This window comes from Rissa tridactyla, chromosome 23 (genome assembly GCF_028500815.1).
Source record: "Rissa tridactyla isolate bRisTri1 chromosome 23, bRisTri1.patW.cur.20221130, whole genome shotgun sequence".
NCBI classification, from domain to species: Eukaryota; Metazoa; Chordata; class Aves; order Charadriiformes; family Laridae; genus Rissa; species Rissa tridactyla.
This window is the reverse complement of record NC_071488.1, coordinates 3,102,549-3,125,508: the sequence shown is the minus strand read 5'-3', so window position 1 is coordinate 3,125,508 and position 22,960 is coordinate 3,102,549. Positions and strand designations below refer to the sequence as shown.

General features: G+C 66.8%; 2 protein-coding genes across 2 annotated transcripts; one reads left to right on the top strand and one right to left on the bottom strand.

Moving 5' to 3' along the window:
* Positions 1 to 5,522: 5,522 nt before the first annotated feature.
* Positions 5,523 to 12,899, top strand: NES (nestin). The gene is made up of 4 exons (XM_054182944.1): positions 5,523 to 6,449; positions 7,608 to 7,732; positions 8,416 to 8,489; positions 9,143 to 12,899. The coding sequence occupies exons 1-4, from the start codon at positions 5,637 to 5,639 to the stop codon at positions 12,808 to 12,810; spliced, it is 4,680 nt and encodes a 1,559-aa protein (XP_054038919.1). The 5' UTR covers positions 5,523 to 5,636; the 3' UTR covers positions 12,811 to 12,899.
* A 594-nt stretch (positions 12,900 to 13,493) lies between these two features.
* On the bottom strand, positions 13,494 to 15,331 carry LOC128901062 (uncharacterized). Its single transcript, XM_054182833.1, has 2 exons — positions 14,525 to 15,331; positions 13,494 to 14,285 (listed from the first exon to the last, which is right to left on the bottom strand). Exons 1-2 carry the CDS (start codon positions 14,837 to 14,839, stop codon positions 13,536 to 13,538), a joined length of 1,065 nt encoding a protein of 354 aa, XP_054038808.1. The 5' UTR covers positions 14,840 to 15,331; the 3' UTR covers positions 13,494 to 13,535.
* Positions 15,332 to 22,960: the final 7,629 nt, after the last annotated feature.

The window sequence follows — 22,960 nt, the reverse complement described above, 5'->3', positions numbered from 1 at the left end:
CACGTTATTTATCCCAGTGCAGCAGAACTGGGGGAAGCAGCCGGCGCCGGATCCCCCAAAACCCGGCCGGACAAGGCGGGGGTGGGGGGGGGGTGTCCCGTCCCCGTCCCCCCCACTCCACGGCACAGGAATGACCTTTGGGTGCTTATTTCTGATATTTAGCAGCTTCAGCTGGATTGGGAGGCGGCCACGGAGTGGGGGGGGTCCCGGTAGCCAGCGGAGGCTTTGTCATGCAAAACCCCCTTTGCAGCGAGGTCCGGGGGGGGGGGGGGGCTGAAGGGACCCGGGGGCTTCGCCAGCCCCCAAAGGGTGGTAGGAGCAGCCAGACCCGACCTCTCGGCCCCACACCCACAGCCACAGCCGACCTTGGTCCCGCCGAGAGGGCGCGCCGTGCCTCAGTTTACCCACCTGCATCTACCTCACGGGATAACTACCCCAGGATAATTAATATATCTTTAGGTCTGACGGCTTGCAGATTGCTCCTGGGGGGGATGTAGGGGTGCCCTGGTGGGGGCCGGGGTGCAGCTGGGGACCCTCATTTGCGGATCCGAGCCCCTGGGGAGAAGGGCAGCACCCGGGGATTTTTTTTTAATCCAGATCTCGCTCCAACTTTCTCTGGCACGGAGCATCCTCCGGCCGGGAGGGGGGGGGGGGGGCCGGCGCGGCGCCTGCCAGATAATTGCTCGGGTGAGTTTGCAGAAAGCCGCAGGCTCCTGAGCAGAATTAATCATTCGTCGCCCTGGGAAATAATTACGGGCGGCGGAGACGGTCTCGTTAGCGGTGCATTCACACCGCAACGCTCTGCCCTCCAGGCAGCCGCCTCGCCGTGCGGGACCGGGACGGATGGCCACCGGGACGGATGGCCACCGGGACAAGCAGGGGTGAAATCCATAGGCTGCCCCATCTTCTGCCCCCCCCCCCCCCCCCCCCCCCCCCCGCGCCCCTAATCCCGACCCATGAGGTCACATCCTGCACTTTTGCGGCGAAAGGCTCAGGGCCGGGGGAAGCGCAAAGTGCCTGCTCAGCAAGGAGCGTCCCCCAGCTTAATTGGGAACAAATGTTCCCATCCCGGCTGCCGGGGTTTCGGGTTTTCAGAGCGGATCTTCCAGGGCTGCCACTCTCCCTGTGCCTTCCCAGTTTCTGGTCCCTCCTGGCTGGTGACATCGGTGGGACAAAGCCCTTGGCACATCCAGCTCCCGGCAGGGGGCAGGGGAGGAGGGAGAGGAGCGGCAGGGCACAACCTTTATTAGCCATCAGAGAATCCCCATCCCGGCCTGCAGCCCCAGAGACCTCGGGGACCTCCCAGCCCTTCCCATTGCCCCACTCCCACCCGCACCAGCCAAGGGCATGGGAAGGGGTCGGGCCCCAGGGGGACCTTGTCCAACAACAGCAGCCCCCGGCAGCCCCCAGCTGCGGCCAGGCTGGAAGGGCCCCAGTGCCCAGCTGTGCTTCCTCCTCCTCCTCCTCCTCCTTCCCCTCCAGCCCTGCTCGAAGCCACGTAGCAGTGCCTGCCATGAACCCCGTGCCAAGCTTGCCGTCACCCTGCCAGGCCCCCACCCTGGGGTGGCACGCGCTGCCGGGGGGTGCGGGGCTGCGTCACCCCCAAACCTGCCACCCCCACAAACCCCTGCTTCTGCCGAACCACCACCCTCGAGCACTCCGTGGGGATGGGGGGGCACAGATGTCCCCATCCCAGGGGATCCTGACCCCAAGCATCCCCCAGGGACGTGGATGTCCCCACCTTGGGTGGATCCTGACCCTGAGCATCCCCCAGGGACATGGGGGTCCCCATCCCATGGGTTTCTGACCCTGAGCATCCCCCAGGGACATGGGGGTCCCCATCCCGGGTGGATGCTGACCCTGAGCATCTCCCATGGACACAGATATCCCCATCCTATGGGGTTCTGACCCCAAGTATCCCCCAGGGGCATGGATGTCCCCAACCCAGGTGGTTCCTGACCCCAAACTTCCCCCAGGGACACAGACATCCCCATTTCAGGGGATCCTGACCCCGAGCATCTCCAGGGATACAGACATCCCCATCCCATAGGGTTCTGACCCCCAGTATCCCCCAGGGACGCAGATATCCCTACCTTGGGTGGTTCCTGACCTCAAACAGCCCCCAGGGACACAGAGGTCCCCACCCCGGGGGGGGGGTCTCAACCCCAAGCACCCCCCAGGGACACAGACATCCCTCTCCTGAGAGGTTCCTCACTCTGAGCATCCACCAGGGACATTGATGTCCCCACCCCCCGGGTGGATCCTGACTCTGAGCATCCCTCAGGGGCACAAACACCCCCCTCCCAGGAGGTTCTGACCCCGAGCATCCCTCCAGGACATGGATGTCCCCTACCTCAGGTGGCTCCTGACCCTGAGCATCCCCCAGGGACATGGATGTCCCTACCTTGGGTGGTTTCCTGACCTCAAACGTGCCCCAGGGACACAGAGGTCCCCACCCCAGGGTGGGTCTCAAACCCAAGAATCCCCCCAGGGACACAGACATCCCTCCTCCTGAGAGGTTCCTGCCTCCGAGCATCCCCCAGGGATACAGATATCCCCATCCCAGGAGGTTCTGACCCCAAGCATCCCTCAGGAACATGAGTGTCCCTACTTCCCGAGATTCCTGACCCCAAATATCCCCCAGGGACACAGACGTCCCCATCCCAGGAGGTTCTGACCCTAAATATCCCCCATGGACGCTGATGTCCCTACCTCAGGTGGGCTCCTGACCCTGAGCATCCCCCAGGGACACAGGTGTCCCCATCCCAAGTGACTCCCAACCCCCAGCACCCCGCAGAAGGAAGGGATACACAGACCCCCCCCACCCCGGGGTGCCCCCCCCAGCTCTGCCCCCAGCCTCCCCCAGGCAGGGAAGTGCTGTGATCCCTCTGTCCCCCTGGGGATGCCCAGTCCTCCCTGCAGGATTTGGGCTGTCCCAGCGAGCCCCGGCACTGGCTGAGGGAGCGGGGACTGGGAGACAGTGGGGAAAGGCAAAGCAAAGGGATGAGGAGGAAGAGGGGAGCAAGGCCAGGGAGGAAGCAAACCTCCATCCCCTGGTGCTTCCCGATGTAGCCACGGGCACCGAGGGCTGCCTTGCGGCAGACACCAATATTGGGGGCTGGTGGCCCTTGGGCAGCCCTGGGGCACCCAGTCACCCCCACGGGCACCCAACGGGAGGAGGAAACTGGGAGCTGGTGGAACAGCCGAGCAGCCAGGCAGCGGGGACGGCCGGCTCCGGAGTGGGTGCGCTATGGAAAGGAGGAGGAGGAGGAGAATGAAGGAGGAGGAGGGAGGGTGAAGGAGGAGGAGGATGGAGGAGGAGGATGAAGAAGGAGGAGGAGGATGAAGGAGGAGGATGAAGGAGGAGGAGGAGGAGGAGAGGGGGGGGTGAAGAAGGAAGAGGAGGGTGAAGAAGGAGGAGGAGGAGGGTGAAGGAGGAGGATGAAAGAAGGAGGAGGGTGAAGGAGGAGGAGGATGAAGAAGGAGGAGGAGGATGAAGAAGGAGGAGGAGGAGGGTGAAGGAGGAAGAGGAGGGTGAAGAAGGAGGAGGGGGTGAAGAAGGAGGAGGAGGGTGAAGAAGGAGGAGGAGGGTGAAAGAGGAGGAGGAGGAGGATGAAGGAGGGGGAGGATGAAGGAGGAGGAGGGGGGTGAAGAAGGAGGAGGAGGGTGAAGGAGGAAGAGGAGGATGAAGAAGGAGGAGGGTGAAGGAGGATGAGGAGGATGAAGGAGGAGGATGAAGAAGGAGGAGGGTGAAGGAGGAGGAGGAGGATGAAGGAGGAGGAGGAGGGTGAAGGAGGAAGAGGAGGATGAAGAAGGAGGAGGAGGCTGAAGGAGGAAGAGGAGGATGAAGAAGGAGGAGGGGGGTGAAGAAGGAGGAGGAGGAGGAGGAAGGCGCACAGCAAGGCTCCATCATCGCGCCGCCGGGAGCTCTGGGGACCCGGAGGTGGATTAACGCGACCCCGGCGCTCCCCGGGCCGCCGAGCGGCGGCTGAGTCCCGGCTGCGAGCGGGGAAGCGGAGCCGGGGCCGGGGCCGGGGAGCCAGACGGGATGTCTGGCCGGAGATGAGCCGGGAAGCCGATGCCTTCGGGGACCCCCAGGCCGGGGGTGTCCCCCCCCCCACCCCCCTCCACCCCCCCACTCCCCCCAACCAGGCGCTGGGATGGGGCAGAGTCCGGGCAAAACCCGCTCCCTGCCGTGCCAAGGTCCAAAGGGACCCTTTTATTGCTGCTCCCAGATGGTGGGGGGAGGAGGGGGGGGGTTGGGGGGGAACGCTGGGACCCCGCCAGCTCCCGGATGGTGTAAAGCTGGAAGGAGCTCGGGGATGGCTGTGGGTGGTTTTGGGTGGCCTTTGCCAGCAGAGGGGACTGTTGCTCGTCTCTCCGGAGGAGCTCGCCCCGGCGACGGCTCGGGAGGGGACATTTACCCTTCTCCTCCTTGCCCTGGTGAGGGCAGAGCGGGGACAGCCCCCCCCCCCGCCCCCCCCCGCCGTGGGAAAACCACCATCCCTCCGGGAGAGGGAGGACGGGGAGAAAAAGCTGGCAACAAATCTCTCCCCAAACGATGTTTTCCTGCCTCTTTTGTTCACAGAAACCTCCCCGGTTTGGATTTTTAAACCTTGCCAGCCCGCTGCCCTCCCCCCGCCCCCTTCTAAATCAGCTGGAGGGGGGAAAAAAAAAGAGAGAAAAATAAAAAATAATAATCCCCAAACGCTCCCCGCGAAGCGATTCATAACCCACATTCCCCCCCCCCATGACGGCTCGGCCGCGCGGGTGAAAGCTGTGAACGAAACCAAATGTTGAGCCGGCGCTTGGCCAAGTTTCGGAGGCTGCGGGTGAAAGTCCCCCCTCGGGCTCCCGCCGCCCCGCACATCTGGAAAGAGAGAGGATCGCAGCTGCGCGCAGCTGGATGCAGCACCCCGAGGATGGGGCGGGGGGGGAGGAAGGGATGACGCCCTAGTGCCCCCCGCCATCCCCCCGTGCCTGGATTCAAGGCCACGGCTTGTGCTGAGCCCAAAACTGCCCTGGGCGCCGAGGGGCACCGGGTGTCCCCAGTGCCACCATCACCCCTCCCGAGACTGGGAGAACCTCCAAGGGCTCCGTCTGGGTTCCCGTGGTCCCCGGGTTTCGGAGTGGCACGGGGCCAGCGTACCACCGGGGAGGGATGCCCGCAGCCAAGCCCACCAGGACGGGCATCTGCCAACCCGCCCTTGGACACCCCCCCGCCCTCCGTGCCGAGCCCCACAGCACCCCACATGGCGCTCCAGCTTTGCCGGTGGGGGGGGTGTGTGTGTGTGTGTGGATTTCCCAGCCGAGCCACGTTGGGGGCAGGATCCAAGTCCTCAAACCACCCTCCCGAAGTGCAGAGAAACACTTTGCCCTTCCTCAGGGCTGGGAAATCCCATCCGGCGTCGAGCCCACGTGGGGCTGGAAGCGGCCCCGGCTGCGGAAGAGTTAAGCCCAGCTGCTCGCCCGGGTCTCAGGGGCCTCCCACTCGCCCGGCTGAGTATGAATAGCTGCGCTCCCCTCCGCTCCCAGCCATTCGCTTCCCTCCCTGTGCTTTCCCACTTCTCCAGAGCCTCCGGCATCCTCCGGCAACGCCGGCATCTGAGCCCCGGCATCCTCCGTCAGCAGCCCCGATGCTGAGCACGGAAAGTTTCGCTGGGGCGAGAGCCCTGGGCGAGGAGTCCCTGCAGATGTGGGACCTCAACAAGCGGCTGGAGGCCTACCTGGCCCGCGTCAAGTTCCTGGAGGAGGAGAACGAGGTGCTGCGAGCCGAAATCCAGAGCGCCAAGGGCAGCCCCGCCGGCGACTCGTGGCGGGCCAAGTACGAGGAGGAGCTGCGAGCCCTGCGGGACGCGCTGGATCACGCCTTCAGGGAGAAGTGCACGGCTGAGCTGGCCAGGGACAACCTCTACGAGGAGGTCCAGCAGGTGAAAAGCAGGTGCCAGAAGGAGCAAGCGGCCCGAGAAGAAGCCAAGAAGCAGCTCTCCTTGAGCAGGAAGGAGCTGGAGGAGGAGAGGAGGGCGCAGATCTGGCTGAAGGAGAGAGCCGTGCAGCTGGAGAAGGAGGTGGAAGCCTTGCTGGAGGTGCACGAGGAGGAGAAAGCAGGGCTGGACCAGGAGATCGCGAGCTTCTCGCAGAGCCTGGAGAGCTTCCGATGCGCTCCGGTGGCTTTCCAGCCGGTGGAGGTGGAGGACTACTCCAAGAGGCTCTCAGAGATCTGGAAAGGGGCGGTGGAGACCTACAAGACGGAGGTGTCGCAGCTGGAAGGTTCCCTCTGCCAGGCCAAGGAGAACCTCTGGAAGGCGGTGGAGGACAACCAGCAGAGCCAGCTGCAGCTCCAGCACCTGGAGAAGGACCTGGTGGGGCTCAAAGCGCGGAAGGAGATGCTGGAGGAGAACCTGGCCCGGCAGTGGCAGGAGCAGCGCGGGGAGGCGGAGAAGTTCCAGGTGGGTGAAGGCGGTTGCGGGGGGAAGCCGGTCCCCTGGGGAGGGGGAGAGCGGGGTGCTGGGGGTGCCTGGGGGGGTGTTCAGGGCACCCACCGCCCACAAAGGGAGGGGGGAGATGGGTAGGAGGGAGGCAAGACAGAGGGAGAAAACCCCGGGGCAGGGAGGGAGGGTGGCCCTGGATGAGCTGCAGATGGAGAGGAAGCTGGGGAGGGTGGGAGGAAGGGCCGGGGGGGGGCGGGGGGGTGGCTCAGGGACACCCTTTTCCCCCTCGCAACAGGGACCCGGAGCCACCCTGCTGCAGGGGAGCAGCACCCAGACGCCGGGTCCTCCCCCACCACCCTGCCCGGGGATGCTGCTCCACGTCCCCATGGGATCCAGAGACCCCCGGGGGGACGGCAGCCCCCGCCTGCTGCCCCCCACCCCCCACCCCCCCCCAGCCCCAAGTCTGGGTGCAGGCAGCGGGGCGGGGGGGGGCGCGGGGAGGAATTAAACTCCGACCGACTTCGCTGCAGCTGCAACCCAACAGCTGCAAAAGTAATTCAGCGGAGGGAGGTTGCGGGAGGGAGGGGGGGGTTGGAGCCCGGGGGGGGGTGTGGAAATATGGGGCTGGAAATGCCGGGGAGGGCACGGATGCCGCCCCGGGGAAGGGTCCCTCTTTGTTTCCAGGTCCGGGGACCGGCCACGGCCACCGATCACAGAGCAGAGGGGGCCACGGCCCCGGTCACTGGTCACGAAGCCGAGGGTGTCACGGAGCCGAGGGTGTCACGGAGCAGAGGGTGCCACCACCCCGGTCACTGGTCACGGAGCCGAGGGTGCCACCACCCCAGTCACTGGTCACGGAGCCGAGGGTGCCACCGTCCTGGTCACTCACCCAAAAGATGCTTCTTTCCCAGCCCGGTGTCCTGCAATCCCGAATCCCCCCGGCCCTTCCTCCCTCCTCCGGCACCCGCCTCCCCCTCGCTTTTCACCCCACTCCTCTCCTCACCCCCCCAACTCCCCATCCTCAGCCCCCCCAGCCCACCCCACCCCGAACCCCCGCAGCATCCCACGGGGCACCGGGCGGAAACAAGAGCCACCAGCGCGGTCCCATGTCCGGCAGGGACAGCAGGGCTGAGGTGTCCCTGATGTGTCCCATCGTTGTCCCCCCCCGCCCCGCAGCTGGCAATGGAGGCGCTGGAGCAGGAGAAGCAGAGCCTGCGGGGACAGATCGCCCAGGTGCTGGAGGACCGGCAGCAGCTCATGCACCTCAAGATGTCCCTCAGCCTGGAAGTGGCCACCTACAGGTGAGGTCCCCGCTGGGGACAAGGCTGGGGACAAGGTTGGGGACAAGGTTGGGGACCAGGTTGGGGACCAGCCACTTCCCCCACGCAGGGAGCTGGGGACGACCCCTGCAACGGCGGTGGGCGCAGGGTAGGGGGGGGTCTTGGCTAAAAGAAGGGGGGTCTCGGGTACAAGCAGGGGGGGGGTCTCGGGCACAAGGGGGGTCTTGTGTAGCCCTTCCAGCCCTTCCAGATGGCCCCAGACAAAGGCAGGTTGCCAGGGGACTGGGGGGACAATTAGCATGAGAATAGGGGCTGTCCCCAGCCCAGGCGAGGGGCCTCCGCCGGAGCATGATGTCACCCGGCGCGGACACTAATCCTGGGGACAGGGGGATGGGAGGGGAAACAGGAGCAAGGGGGGGCCGCTCCGCTCCCCCACCCCACCCCACTCCCCCCGCGGTCCCGTCCCCCCCCACCACGGGCATGGAACCGGCAGCAAAACCATCCGGAGCCCCTTCGTGCCTCAGTTTCCCTGCAAAGCATCCGCCGTAGCCCTGCGGGGTGTGCTGGGGGCGGAGGGCGAGGGGGGGCACGGGGAGCTGCTTGGTGCTCACTGTGGTGCAGGCATCCCCCCCCCCACCCTCCACGACTCACCCCCCCCCCCCCCCCCCCTCCCCCGGCACCCACCCCGCTCCTTCTCCTCGCAGGACGCTGCTGGAAGCGGAGAGCACCCGCTTGCAGATGCCAGCCGGGGAATACAAACTGGCCAACGGCTTGCGAGGTAAGGGAGCACTGGCCACCGCATCCCCCCCTGGGGGCCGGGGGTGCTGGGGGTAGCCGGAGGTGGCGGGGTGGGGCGGGGGGGATGAGGCTGAATATAGACACGAGCGTTTTCCTGGCCGCGATAGGAAGGTGCGAACAGCGGGCAGCGGCGGGGGGGAGTGGGGGGGGTGTCCTGGCACGGGCCTCGCCACCGCCGCCGCCGCGCAGATAAGGGCTTATCTGCCGCTTCGCCTCTTCTCTTCCATTCCTCCCCCTCACGGGGAGGCCGGGAGGGCAGCCGCGTGCCCAGCCGGAGCGCGGGGGTTGCCGTAACAAGCCGAGCGTTTCTCGTTTTCCTCCAAATAAAAACCACCAAGGAAAGCCTGGCACCCACGCTCTCCCCCCCCACCCCGACTTCTCCGTCCACCCCCCCAACCCCAACCCAGCAGCAAGACCTGACCGCGCCGGAGCATCGTCCCCGCGCGGCGCCGGAGCATCAGTTGAGCTCCAGTGAGGAATTTCCCACTTTGCCAGGAAGGGGCTGGTTAAAAATAGGAGAGGGGGCAGCGGGCAGCGAGAGGCCCCCACCCCGGGCGGCCGGGGAGGGATGGGGGGAGCCCAGAGAGCGGCTTTTTGGCAAGCTGACGGCGCTCCCCGCCTCGCCCATTGCAGATCTCAAGCTGGAGGTGAGCGGGGGCAGCAAGTTGGCGGCGGCGAGCGCCGAGGCCAGGCGGCTGCTGCCCCGGGACCACCGCACCAGCCCCTCCGTCTTCCCCCGGGCGGAGGGGAGGGGGCAGCCGGCAAAAACCCGAAGCGACGCTCTGACACCCAAAATCCAGAGCCCCAGGGAGCTCCAGAAAATCGGCTCCGTCCTCCATGCCACGGCACCGCAAGCCAAGGAGCCGGGTGCCCCCGGCCGCCCCACGCCGAGCCCCTCGCAGCCCGGCAAAGCCCCTTCTCTCTCCCTGGACCCCCCCAGCCCCGTGCCACCGGAGCCGGGGAGCCCGGGGGGAGAGGGTCCTGCCTGGCCAGGGGGAGACGGGGGTGAGATGAGCCAAGGGAAGGAGCATCCTGCGCCCGGAGCCGCGGCGGAGACCCGCGATGCCGGCGCCGAGCCCCCGGGAGCGGTGCCCACCCGCAGCCTGCGGTACCCAGCCCAGCTGGTCAGCGAGGCGCTGGAGGATGCTCTCAAGGAAATGAATGACGATGCTCAGCCCAAAGAAGAGCCCCCGCTCGGCGCCGCGTGGGCCCCCCAGGACGCCCGTCCCCCCAGCCCCGTGCCCCCCATAGAGGCTCGCGGAGGGGCCGGGGAAGGGCAAGACCCCTCGGAGGGTGGCGGGGATGGCGAAGCCCCCGAAGAGGAGGAGAGGGTTGGGGAAGGCGTGCTCCAGGGGCTGGGTGCAGGATCGCATCCCTGCGGCGCGGCGGCTTCCCCGAGCCCGGAAGAGCCGGGAGTGTGGGAGGAGGAGATGCCGGCTGTGCAGAGCCCAGGGGGACCAGAAGTGGTGGCCCAGGAAGAGGACACCAGTGGCCCTGGCCAGACTGGGGCCAGCCAGGAAGAGCCAGAGGATGAGGAGGATGCCCCAAGCATGGAAGCATCACACCCCTCGGAGGACGAGGAGGAGAGGGGACCAGACGATGGCGATTTCCAGGGCGAAGGGATGGATGCGGGAGAAGGGGAGTCCCCGCAGAGAGAAATCGAAGCTGCTTTTGCTGTCCCCGTGGAAAGCCACCCGGGTTTGCCCATGGAAAGTCACCCGGAAGAGGACTTCATTGATGGGGAGCAGGAAAAGTTTGAGCAGCAGGAAATGCCCGTGTGTGAGATGGACCTGGCTGCAGGGGAGGAAAGGCGGCAGGAGCCGTGCCCGGAGCAGGAGCCGTGCCTGGAGCAGGAGCCCTTGAGCATCCATGAGGCCACCCCAGCAGAAGAGGCTTCGTCGGGGGCTGTGGAAGATGCCATGGGAGGGGAGGACCCAGGCAGAGCAGAAGAAGGTGAGGGAGAAAAGGGAGAGGCCAGCGGGGAGGCGCTGGGAGGAGAAGACCCCGGGGCAGGAGAGGCTGCGGGACCAGAAGCCCTGGGGCAGGAGGAGCCCGAGGACCTGCAGGAAACCGGCTTTGGGGAAGAGACGCGGGAGGAGGAGCAGCCAGAGCCGGGAGAGGAGCGCTGGGGTGGGAGGGATGAGGGCAGCAGCCAAAAGCCCCCTCCAGAGGAGTGGGAGGTGACAGCAGAGGACACGGAGGGGGCTCTGGGGACGGAAGAGCCAGCCTGGGCGGATGACACCCCGAGAAGCGCAGGAGGGCTGGAAAGCGAGGAGAGAGACAGCAGCGTGTCGCCGGCAGAGCTGGAGGAAACCCGGGAAGATGACGAAGAAGCTGCCGAGAGCCGAGGGACGAGCCAGCAGCAGCCACCACCAGGCGCTGAGCCGGCCCCGGGGCTGGCAGGGGATGAGCAGGAGGACACCGTGGGGCAGCCTGACCAGGCAGCACCCATCCATGTCCCCGGGCAAGGGGACAGCCAGGAGCCGGCCGAGGCTGCGGAGGAGCCATGGGAGGTGCAGGATGAGGATGCCGATGAGGAGCTCGACTTGGAGGCAGGCCAGCGGGAGAGCAGCAGTGGCACCGTCCCCGCCGCACCGCAGCAGGCGACGGGTGACGGCACCGAGAGCGGTGAGCGGGAGGAGGAGGAGGAGGAGGAGGAGGAGGATGGGCGATGGGGAGAGCCGGAGCCGGCGCCGGGGACAGGCAGGAGGGTGGAGCTGGAGGACACGCTGCCGGACAGCACGCCATTGCGCCTCTACGATGGGGAGACGCTGGCTGCGGTCACACCCAGCCAAAACCCTCCAGAGACTGAGGAAACCACCGAGACAGGTCCCGCATCCCAAATAACTCCGGAGGATGAAGGGTGGCTGGAAGGGAAGGACAAGCCGCCAACTCCCACCGTGCCAGAGAGCTGCGAAGAGGAGGAAGGAACGGAGGTAGCCCCCGCGGCAGAGGGTGCCGAGGAGGAGGAAGGTTATTTCATGGTCTCTGCTCCCAACCAAGAGGTTTCCAGCTCGGAGGAAGCCGAGATCTCCGAGGACTTTGAAGAAATTAAAGTTGAAGCAACCGAAGCTGGCCAAGATGAGCTGGAAGCTCCCGGAGAAGCATCTCCGGTGCCAGAGGACGAAGGGCACTTCGAGGCGTTTGTTGGTGAAGCAGATGAAGATGCGAAGATGCCCACAGAAGAAGCCGAGATTCCAAAGGACAAGGATGAGGATGATGCTGGGGGTTTTACCGCCGAGCTGGAGGAAGGCCCCGCTGTTCCCGAGGCGGATCCCGTCTCCCCCGGGACCGCGGGGTCATTAGCCAGAGGCTCCGGGCTGCGGGAGAGTTTGGCTGCTGAATCGGACGAGGAGCTCGATGGCGCGGTCGAGCTGGAGAGCGATGGCGGCAGAGTCGAAACGCTCCCAGGGCCGGTGGGGCAGGAGGAGGAGGAAGAGGAGGAAGAAGAGGAGGAGGATCCCAGCACAGCTCACCAGGACGTGGCTGCGTCCATCCCTCCGGCAGGGCTCCAAGCCCGGGTGATGCCGGTTTCTCCGCTGCCCGACCAAGCGGCGCAGACGGCGGATGAGCAGCCAGCTGTGGAGGAGGAAGCACCAGCCGGTGACAGTCCCCCCCCAGACAGGGATGAGGAGCCCCCCGAGGCCGACCCGCCTCAGCCGGGCTCCGCGCCGGAGCAGGGAGTTTTTCCGGAGATGATTAAAGAAAGCCCAGAGGCGGCCGATCCCTCCGCAAAGGTGCCGGCGGACGTCGTGAAAGACTCAGATATTTTGGAAATAGTCGAGCAAGCCCTGGAGTTCAACCAGGAGCTGGTGATGGGGGTGAAGGCGGCCGAGGGCGGGCAACGGGATGCCGGCGGGTCCCAGCTCCCCGGGGATGCCGAGGAAGAGTCTTCACCCGCCTCGTCCAGCGAGGAGGAGCCGACGGTGCAGGAGGCACCAGCGGAGGCGGCTCCGGGGCCGGAGGGTCTGGCTGGGGCCGCCAACGGGCTGTACCGGGAGGCCAGCCTGGAAGACCTGGCCGAATTCACCGAGGAGGTGCCCAACGGCGTCGCCGGCGCGTGGCCGGCGCAGGAGGTCCCCGATGAGAGCGCAGAGCCCAGCGGGGGCACGCAACCGCGGCCCCCCGCCGATGCCGCCGCCAAGCTGACCGATGCCACCCCCAGCGGCAAACACGGCGGGGCCGACGCCGTCCCCGTGCCGTCCTCTTTGGGGGACGACGTCTTGCGCCTCGCGCCCGACCAGCCGCCGGCGTGTCGGCTGAGAGCCGAGCAGGAGCCCTGGTCCTCGGGGGACGAGTGACGGCGGCGATGGGAGCGGGGGTGGGGGGGGACACCCCTCCGGTAGCCCCTTCCCCTCCAAACCCCAGCCCCCTCCCTTCCCCCGCCTAACGCTCCCCCCATCTCCTTAACGATTTTTAACACCTTTTGCGTGGATTTTGTGCACCCCTTTGGCAGAGTGAAGAACCACCGAGCTCACTTCCCCCACCCCCCCCCCAATTCCCAAACCCCCCTCCCCTCCCCCCCCCCACCCCAAAAATTCGCATGCTTGCTCCGGGACCCCAGCCGCAGTTTGTGCCCCCTCTGGGGGGTGGTTGCCGTGGCTGTATTTAATTTAAACCCCATGTTTCCCCCTTGCTTGCAATCTCCCCCCACTTCGACGCTCCCCCCCCCCGCCGCCCTGGCAGCGTATCTGCCCCATCAGCTGGAGGCTGGGGACCCCCACGCTCTGCACCCCGGGACCCAGCGCCTCGGGGGGGGGGGCGAGGGCACCCCGGCGTCCCCAGCCCCGACGCACGGGGGGGCTGCCCCACGCCGATGTATTCGCTGCCTTGACGTTAATTTAATAAAAGCCTCGTCCTCCCCCCCGGACCCGCTGCAGCCCCGCTCTCCTCATTCCCACGGCCTCGGGGGGGTATGGGGGGTGGGAGGGGAGGGGGCAGGTCTGGGGGGGGCTCCCCTGGGGGTGGGGGGGTTGCATTTCCAGGCTGTTTTCCCATAGGAAATCGTGCCTGGGGCTGTCCGTCTTCATGGGTTGGGGATGGGGTCCTCGGGGCGATGCTCCCCCATCCCTGGGACAATGAACCCCCCCCGGGGTGATGCACCCCCATCCCTGGGGCAATGCACCCCCCCCGGGACGATGCACCCCCATCCCTGGGACAATGCAGCCCCCTGGCACCATCTCTGGGGCAATGGCCCCCCCCAGGGCGATGCTCCCCCATCCCTGGGGCAATGAACCCCCCCGGAGGCGATGTACCCCCCCTTTCCCAGGGCAATGAATCCCCCCCTTGCCAGACCAATGCTCTCCCATCCCTGGGGCAACGCACCCCCCTGGAATGATGCTCCTGCACCCCCAGGGTGATGTACCCCCCTCCCCCTCTGGGGTGATGCTTCCCCATCCCTGGGGTGATACAGCCCCCTGGAATGATGCTCCTCTATCCCCGGGGCTATGAACCCCCCTGGAATGACGCTCCCCATCCCCAGGGCGATGCTCCCCCCTGGAATGCTGTTCCCCACCCTTGGGGCGATGCAGCCCCCTGGGGTGATGCTCCCCATCCCCAGGGTGGTGCTCCCTGCTTTGGGGTGATGCTCCTCCATCCCCATGGTGATGTTCCCATCTGGGGCGATGGTTCTCCATCCCCACGGTGATCCTCCCCCCTGGAATGATGTTCCCCACCCTTGGGGCGATGCAGCCCTCAGGGCACTGCTCCCCATCCCCAGGGTGATGCTCCCTGCTTTGGGGTGATGCTCCTCCATCCCCAGGGTGATGCTCCCCACCTTGGGGTGATGCTCCCCATGCCCAGGGTGATCCTCCCCCCCTGGAATGCTGTTCCCCACCCTTGGGGTGATGCAGCCCCCTGGGGTGATGCTCCCCTTCCCCATGGTGGTGCTCCCTGCTTTGGGGTGATGTTCCCCATCCCCAGGGTGATGCTCCCCCCTGGAATGCTGTTCCCCACCCTTGGGACAATGCAGCCCCCTGGGGTGATGCTCCCCTTCCCCATGGTGATGCTCCCCACCTTGGGGTGATGTTCCCCATCCCCAGGGTGATGCTCCCCACCTTGGGGCAATGCTTCTCCATCCCCGGGGCAATGCACCCCCCTGGAATGATGCTCCCCCATCCCCAGGGTCCAACGGATGCCGCTGCTGGCCGGGCACTTGCCCGGGTGCCGGTGGGGCTGGCTGGCCGGAGCGGGACGGGATGCCAGCCCACCCTGTCCCCGTGCCAGCATCGTCAGCGATGAGCCAGCAAAACCCGCCGCTATTCCTGCCCGGATCGGGCCGGCTGCCCACGGGGCAGCATGCGGCCACCCAGCGCCGGTGACCCCCGGCATCGCAGCGGGGACCCCGTCACCCCGCCAGACCCGGCTTTGTCCCCTCTCCCAAAGGGTGCTGGCTACTGGGGGGGAGCTGCAGGGAGCCGAGGGGGGCCTCAATCGCCCCGTTGTGCGGCCGGGCGTGGGGACGGCGCGGGAAGAGCCGCATAAATCAGTTCCCGGCAGGAGAATGGGTTCCTTTATGCCGGGCAAAGGGCTGAGTCAACCCTGGCGAGGGGACGAGGGGACCCGGGCTGCCACGGCATCCCTGGGGACCGACAGGCTCGCACCCACGGGTGAGCTCAGCGTGGCTCCTTGGGTGCTCGGGGACCAGCCGCTCGGCTCACCCACGCGCCGGATTGAGCCCAACCGTCCCCGTGCCAGCGCCCCGGGGATGCTCGGAGCCAGGGACCGATAAGGACCCGACGTTTATCTGCTTTCCTCGGCGCGAAGCCCCCGGCCCCCTCCCCTGCCCGAAAGGGCGACGGTTTCCTTTTAAGGCTAAAATCACACGGCTCCGAACACCGTAATAAAAAAAAAAAGAAATAATAAAAATAAATAACCTCGCCGATTAGTTTAATCGGGCGCCGAGTCTGCGTTCAATCAGCCCTCGGCCCCCGCGCGCCCCTTCGGCGAGGCCTGGGCAGCGTCAGCGCGGCGGCGGCCGATGGCAGCACCGGGAAAACAAACCACCACCCCCCCTCCCCCGACCACCACCACCACCTTCCCTGAGACCCCCAGTGTCCCCCCGAGTGGTCCCCGAGAGCGAGGGGGGGGGGGGGTGGCGGGAGGCTGCGGGGGGGGAGCCGGCGGCGGGCGAGGAGCTGAGCGAGGCAGGGGGTGACATTCCTCCCGAAATTAATCCACATTCCAGCCCGTGCTGACAAAGCGACGAGGGGGGACAGATGGAGGGGGGCGGGGGGGGGGGGATAGGGAGGGGGAGCCCCTTCCTCACCCCGAGGAGGAGGAGGAGGATGGGATGAGGCTGCCGAGGGCTGGGGGTCAGTGGGGGAGGGAGGGGGGGGGAATGGCTGCCGGGGGCCTGGGCTGCGAGGTGTGGGCAAGTGGGCATCCATGGCACCCAGCCTGGCCCCAACGGGACCAGGTGTGGCCCCAACGGGACCGAGTGTGTCCCCGACGGGACTGAGCATGTCCCCAATGGGACCGAGTGTGTCCCCAACAGGACTGAGCGTGTCCCCAATGGGACTGAGCGTGTCCCTGGTGGAACCAAATGTGTCCCCAACAGGACCAAATGTGTCCCCAGTGGGGCTGAGCATGTCCCCAACAGGACCGAGTGTGCCCCCGATGGGGTTGAGCATGTCCCTGATGGGACCAAATGTGTCCCCAACGGGACCGAATGTGTCCCCAATGGAACGGATCGTGTCCCTGATGGGACCAAGTGTGTCCCCAATGGGACTGAGCATATCCCCAATGGGACCGAGTGTGTCCTCAACAGGACCAAATGTGTCCCCAATGGGACCGAGTGTGTCCCCAACGGGGCCGAGCGTGTCCCCAACGGGACTGAGCATGCCCCTGGTGGGACCAAATATGTCCCCAACAGGACCAAATGTGTCCCTAGTGGGGCTGAGCATGTCCCTGACGGGATCAAATGTGTCCCCAACGGGACCGAATGTGTCCCCAATGGAACTGATCATGTCCCTGATGGGACCGAGTGTGTCCCCAATGGGACAGAGCATGTCCCCAATGGGACAGAGCATATCCCCAATGGGACTGAGTGTGTCCCCAACAGGACCAAATGTGTCCCCAGTGGGGCTGAGCATGTCCCCAATGGGACTGAGCGTGTCCCCAATGGGACTGAGCATGCCCCTGGTGGGACCAAATGTGTCCCCGATGGGACCAAATATGTCCCCAATGGGGCTGAGCATGTCCCCAATGGGACCAAATGTGCCCCCGATGGGGTTGAGCATGTCCCTGATGGGATCAAATGTGTCCCCAGTGGGGCTAAGCATGTCCCCAACAGGGCTGAGTGTGCCCCCAATGGAACCAAGCATGTCCCTGATGGGACTGAGTGTGTCCCCAGTGGGACCGAATGTGTCCCCAACGGGACTGAACGTGTCCCCAACAGGACCAAGTGTGCCCACAATGGGACTGAGTGTCCCCAATGGGACCAAGCGTGTACTCGATGGGACTGAGCATGCCCCTGGTGGGAGTGAAAGTGTCCCCAGTGGGACCAAGGATGTCTCTGATGGGACTGAGTGTGTCCCCAATAAGACCGAGTGTGTCCCCAGTGGGACCAAGCATGTCCCCGGGGACGAAGTGTGCCCCCAATGGGACCGAGTGTGTCCCCAATGAGACTGAGCATGCCCCTACTGGGATGAAATGTGTCCCCGATGGGACTGATTGTGTCCCCAGTAGGACCGAATGTGTCCCCAATGGGACTGACCATGTCCCCGGGGACCAAGTGTGTCCCCAGCGGGATTGAGCATCCCCCCCGGTGGGACCGAGCGTGTCCCCAAAGGGACTGGGTGTTCCTGATGGGACGCCGTGTGTCCCCAATGGGACCGAGCCTGTCCCTGATGGGACCGAACGTGTCCCTGGTGGGACTAGGCGTGTCGTCCCCCCCCGTCACCCAGCGTGCCCCAATGGCACCCAGTGTAGCCCGACCGGACCAAGCACCCCCCGTTCCCCCCATGCCTGACTCCCGTGTGGGGCTGCAGCTCAGTCACCCACCGGGCACCCCCCCCAGACCGAAACCCACCCCCCCGGTGTCCCCCCCACTGTGTCCCCCCCCACCCAAGCTGAGCTCACACAGGCTAGTTTTGGGGACCAGGACGGAAAGCACACACAGGCGTGTGCCAGGGGGCAGGTGGGGGGCACGGGCGGGGGGGGGGGCGGTCCCGGGGGCCGTGGCCATGGGGTGGTGGTGGGGGGGGGGGGGGGGGTTGTGTGGGCTTCAAGAGCCCCCCACAGCCTGGCACCCCGCCAGCCGGGGAAGGGTTTTGTTTCCTTTAGGGCCGGGAGAGAGCGATGGAGGGGGCGGGGGGGGAAGGATGGAGGGCGGGGGGGGGGGGGATTTCAATGGAGCCCACACAAAAACTCCCTGTGGGGTGAGCCCGAGCCAGGATTGTTGGGGGGGGGGACGACACACCAGGATGACCTCAGCGATGACTTCATTCCGCTCCCAGCTCCCAAAAAATCATGGGAACCTTATAAGGGAAGGACTAAAAATACAGGCAGAGGGGCGCGAACGGCCCCTCTCCCCCTCTCCCCCCCCCCCCCCCCCCCCAAAAAAAAAAAAAGATGCTAAAAGCGGGCAAGCAGGAGCCACACCGGGGCCACCGTGCCCCGGGGGGGTGTCCCCGAGGGGGATGCATGGTGGGGACATAGCCCCATGCATGGGGGGGGCAACGATGGGGACCCCCCCACACGCACATGGGTGAGGCAGGCTGGTCCCCCCCCCCCAACAAGACCAGGGCAGGGATGTGGGCAGGGAGGGGTCGCCCCCCCGCCCCCCCGCCGCTTCCCCAGCAAGGCCACCCCAGGTCAGCACCGTCCCTTCCCGCGACACCCCCCGGGGGGGACATACCGGGGGCGGGGGGGGGTTGGCGGAATGACTCGGTCACCCCCTCGCCCACCCTTCACCTAGGTCAGACACCCCCCCCCTCCCCCGAATAGCTCCCGCCGGCTATAAAAGCGCTGCCCCGTTTTCGGGGGCTCGCCCAGCTGCTGGGCCGTGACACCCCCACCCCCCCGCGCCCCCCCCCCGGCAGCGCCCGTGCCCCAGAGCCGCGACAGCTGCTGCCAAATCGGGGGGGGCGGGGGGGGCACGGATGCCTGCGGCCGAGCCCCACGGCGGGACCCTGCGGGGAATGTCGCCTGGGGCCGTCCGTCAGCAGCCGGGGGGGGGGCGATGGGGTCCCTGGGGCGACGCTCCCCCATCCCTGGGGCAGTGAACCCCCATCCCCAGGGTAATGAACCCCCCCCAGGGCGATGCACCCCCATTCCCGGGGCAATGAACCCCCCCCGAGGTGTTGGATCCCCGTCCCCAGGTGATGCTGCCCCCTCCCAGGGCAATGAACCCCCCCGGGGCGATGGACCCCCGTCCCCAGGGCAATGACCACCCCCCCGGGGCAATGCTCCCCCATCCCTGGGTCATTGCACCCCCCCCGGAGGTGTTGTACCCCCATCCCTGGGGCAACGAACCCTCCCCCGAGGAAATGTAACCCCCCATCCCCGGGGCAATGAACCCCCCCCGGGGCAATGCTCCCCCATCCCCGGGGCAATGAAGCCCCCCGGGGTGAGGTACCCCCATCCCCAGGGCAATGACATTCCCCCCCCGGGGCAATTCACCCCATCCCTGGGGTATTGCACCCCCCCGAGGTGATGTACCCCCATCCCGGGGCAATGACCCCCCCCGGGGCGATGTACCCCCATCCCGGGGCAATGAAACCCCCTGGGGTGATGCACCCCCCTCCCCAGGGCAATGAACCCCCCCTGGGGTGATGCACCCCCATCCCCGGGGCAATGACCCCCCCCGGGGCGATGTACCCCCATCCCTGGGGCAATGAACCCCCCCTGGGGTGATGCACCCCCATCCCCGGGGCAATGCATCCCCCCTGGCCCCATCTCTGGGGCAATGACCCCCCCCCCGGGCCCATGCCCCCCCATCCCTGAGGTGATGCCCCTCTCCCCCCCCCGGGGTCCCACACTCCCAGCCGGCAGCAGAGCCGACCCCCCCGCCGTGACCTCCCCAAAACTCTCCTTTGTGCCACAGCGGCTGGTGGGGGGGGGGGGGGGGGAGAGAGGGGGAACGTGGCACCCCCCCACCGCCACCCAGCACCCCGGGAGCCCCTTCCTCCCCCCCCGCCCCCCCAGCCCCAGCCTGTTGATGTGACCCATCATTACCGGGTGGGGGTGGGGGGGGGATATGGCCAGGACACGGCTTGTGGCGTGAGAAGCAGCTGGGCCGGTTCCTGCCACCACCCGCCAGCCCCGTGCCTCAGTTTCCCCACCTGCAATGGGGCCGAGCCGGTGACGGGGACAGGGGGACAACCCCCCCCCCCCCACACACACACCTCCCTCCCAAACCAGGGCACCCCAGCGCCCCCCCGAGCACCCACCCCGTGGGGCAGCGGGCGCAGGAGGTGACTCACAGCCGGAGGAAACGCCGACAAAGCAGCTCCTTCCTCGCCCCACAGCCGGTCCCCTGGGACTGGTGGCACTGGGACAAACAGGAGTTGCGCGTGGGGGTGTCCCGTCCCCCCCCGCACCCCAGTCCTGGGGTCACATCCCACCCCTGGGGCCAAAACCTGCCCCCGGCCGAAGGGGTTTGAAGGTCTCCTGGATGGAGACCTGGTGGCCACCGGAGGTCCGGGGCTCGGTGCCAGGCCGAGGGGACGCCATTTGGGGACAGGATGCCACCGCGGCCGGCCCTGAGTCACCGCCACCGGATCCAGCCCGGGAAGGGACAGGAACGTCCCTCGGCTCCAGTGCTCCTTGTCCAGTGTCACCAGCATGGCCGGCGACCCCCCCCGCCCTCTTTGGGGACCCCATGCCCAGTTTGGGGACTCCATTCCCAGTTTGTGGACTCCATTCCCAGTTTGGGTAGCTCGTTTCCAGTTTGGGGACGCCATTCCCAGTTTGTGGACTCCATTCCCAGTTTGGGTAGCTCGTTTCCAGTTTGGGGACGCCATCCCAGTTTGGGGACTCCGTTCCCAGTTTTGGGGCTCCGTTCCCAGTGTGAAGATACCTGCCCAGTTTGGGGACCCTATTCCCAGTTTGGGGACCTCATTCCCAGTTTGGGGACTCTGTTCCCAGTTTTGGGGCTCCGTTCCCAGTTTGGAGATCCCTGCCCAGTTTGGGGACCTTATTCCCAGTTTGGGGACTCCATTCTGTTAGGGGAGTTTATTCCCAGTTTGGGAATGACATGCACCCCCTCTGCCCCGTTTGGGGACCGTGTGCCCAGTTTGGGGACTCCTTTCCCAGTTTGGAGACCCCCTGCCCAGTTTGGAGATCCCTGCCCAGTTTGGGGACTGTGTACCCAGTTTGAGGACCTCATTCCCAGTTTGGAGACTCCATTCCCAGTTTGGGGGCCAGGCGTCCAGTTTGGGAAATCCATTCCCAGTTAGGGAACCGTGTGCCCACTTTGGGGACCGTGTGCCCAGTTTGGGGACCCCGTTCCCCACTTTGGGTACCTTATTCCCAGTTTGGGGACCCCATTCCCAGTTTGGAGATCCCCTACCCAGTTTGGGGACTCTGTTCCCAGTTTGGGGACCTATTCCCAGTTTGGGAGTGACATGCCCAGTTTGGGGACCTCATTCCCAGTTTGGAGACCCCTGCCCAGCTTAGGAACTCCTTTCCCAGTTTAGGAACTCCATTCCCAGTTCGAGGACCTCATTCCCAGTTTGGAGACTCCATTCCCAGTTTGGGGGCCAGGCGCCCAGTTTGGGAAATCCCTTCCCAGTCAGGGAACCGTGGGCCCAGTTTGGGGTCTCCATTCCCAGTTGGAGGACCCTGTTCCCAGTTTGGGGGACCCCATACTGGCCCCGCTCCCGGCCCCCTCCCACCAAGCAGCCGATGGTGGCCGCTTCCCGCAGGAATTTGGCCCAAATTCCACACCCCCCCCCCCCGGCAGGTGGGATGGGGGGTCGCTGAAACCCCAGTGGGGTGACAACTGCCCGCCGGGGTTGGGTTTCGGGGGGGGGGGATTTATGGCCTCCAGGCTCTGGGACCACCCCCCACCCCCCTCCCCGGGCTAGGCGCTGGGGGGGGCCAGCAGCCCCCCGGGCCCGGCCGCTTGCCCAAACATGGCCAGTGAGTCTGGAAGGACTGGTGGAGGGGTGACCATCGAGGCGGGGGGGGGGCACCAGCCCAGACACACACTCCCCCCCCCCCCCACCACGCCAGCACCCCCCCAGCACCTTCCTCCCCTCCCCCCGGGGGATTATTCCGTTCTGGTCGTGGCCCCCCTCCCAAAGAGATTCCAGCCCCCCCTCCACCCCCCCCCCCCCCAGGGACATGGGACCCCCCCATATCCCTCCCTGCCTGTCTCCCAGGGGAGACAGGACCCCCCCCCCAAACCCCTCCCTGTTGTTTCCAGCCCCCCCCCCCCCCCCCAGGAACATGAGCCCCCCCAAACCCCTCTCTGCTGTTCTGCCCCCCCCCAGGAACATGAGACACCCCCCCCCATCCCTCCCCAATAATGCCAGCCCCCCCCCGAGGGGACATGGCCCCCCCAACCCCTCTCTGCTGTTCTGCCCCCCCCAAGGAACATGGGACCCCCCATACCCCTCTCTGCTGTTCGCCCCCCCCCAAGGAACATGGGACCCCCCCATACCCTCTCTGCTGTTCTGCCCCCCCCCCCAAGGAACATGGGACCCCCCCCATATCCCTCCCTGCCTGTCTCCCAGGGGAGACAGACCCCCCCCCAAACCCCTCCCTGTTGTTTCCAGCCCCCCCCCCCTCCCCCAGGAACATGAGCCCCCCAAACCCCTCTCTGCTGTTCTGCCCCCCCCAGGAACATGAGACACCCCCCCCCATCCCTCCCCGATAATGCCAGCCCCCCCCCCGAGGGGACATGGCCCCCCAAACCCTCCCTGCTGTTGTGCCCGCCCCCCCCAAGGAAAATGGGACCCCCCTAAACCCTCTCTGCTGTCCAAACACCCCCCAGGGAAAATGGGACACCCCCCCCCTCAACCCCTCTCTGCTGTTCTGCCGCCCACCCCTCCAGGGACAGGGACCCCCCCCCCCCCCAAACCCCTCCCTGTTGTTTCCAGCCCCCTCCGCAGGAAAATGGGACCCCCTCCAAACCCCCCCTGCTGTCGCCAGCCCCCCCCCCGGTGACACCCCCCGCTCGGACCCGGCTCGGACCCGGCTCGGACCCGGCTCGGACCCGGCTCGACCCGGCTCGGACCCGGCTCGGACCCGGCTCGGACCCGGCTCGGACCCGGCTCGGACCCGGCTCGGACCCGGCTCGGACCCGGCTCGGACCCGGCTCGGACCCGGCTCGGACCCGGCGCGCCCCACACCGCCCCCTGCCGGACGGCGGCGAGGCCCGGAATTCCCACTCTTTCCCCTGATTGGCCACCCGCCTCCAGCCAATGAGAGAGGAGGCGTCCGTCGAGGGGCGGAGCCGTGAGCCATCGCAACCAATCGTAACCGCCGCCTCCCGACCGGGCC

Coding starts and splice junctions, on each gene's coding strand:
- LOC128901062 (XM_054182833.1), bottom strand. CDS start 14,839: ATGCCGGGGGTCACCGGCGCTGGGTGGCCGCATGCTGCCCCGTGGGCA. Junction 14,286..14,524: donor ATGGGGAACATCACCCCAAG/GTGGGGAGCATC, acceptor CATCACCCCAAG/GTGGGGAGCATCACCCTGGG.
- NES (XM_054182944.1), top strand. CDS start 5,637: ATGCTGAGCACGGAAAGTTTCGCTGGGGCGAGAGCCCTGGGCGAGGAG. Junction 6,450..7,607: donor GGGAGGCGGAGAAGTTCCAG/GTGGGTGAAGGC, acceptor CCCGCCCCGCAG/CTGGCAATGGAGGCGCTGGA. Junction 8,490..9,142: donor ACTGGCCAACGGCTTGCGAG/GTAAGGGAGCAC, acceptor CGCCCATTGCAG/ATCTCAAGCTGGAGGTGAGC.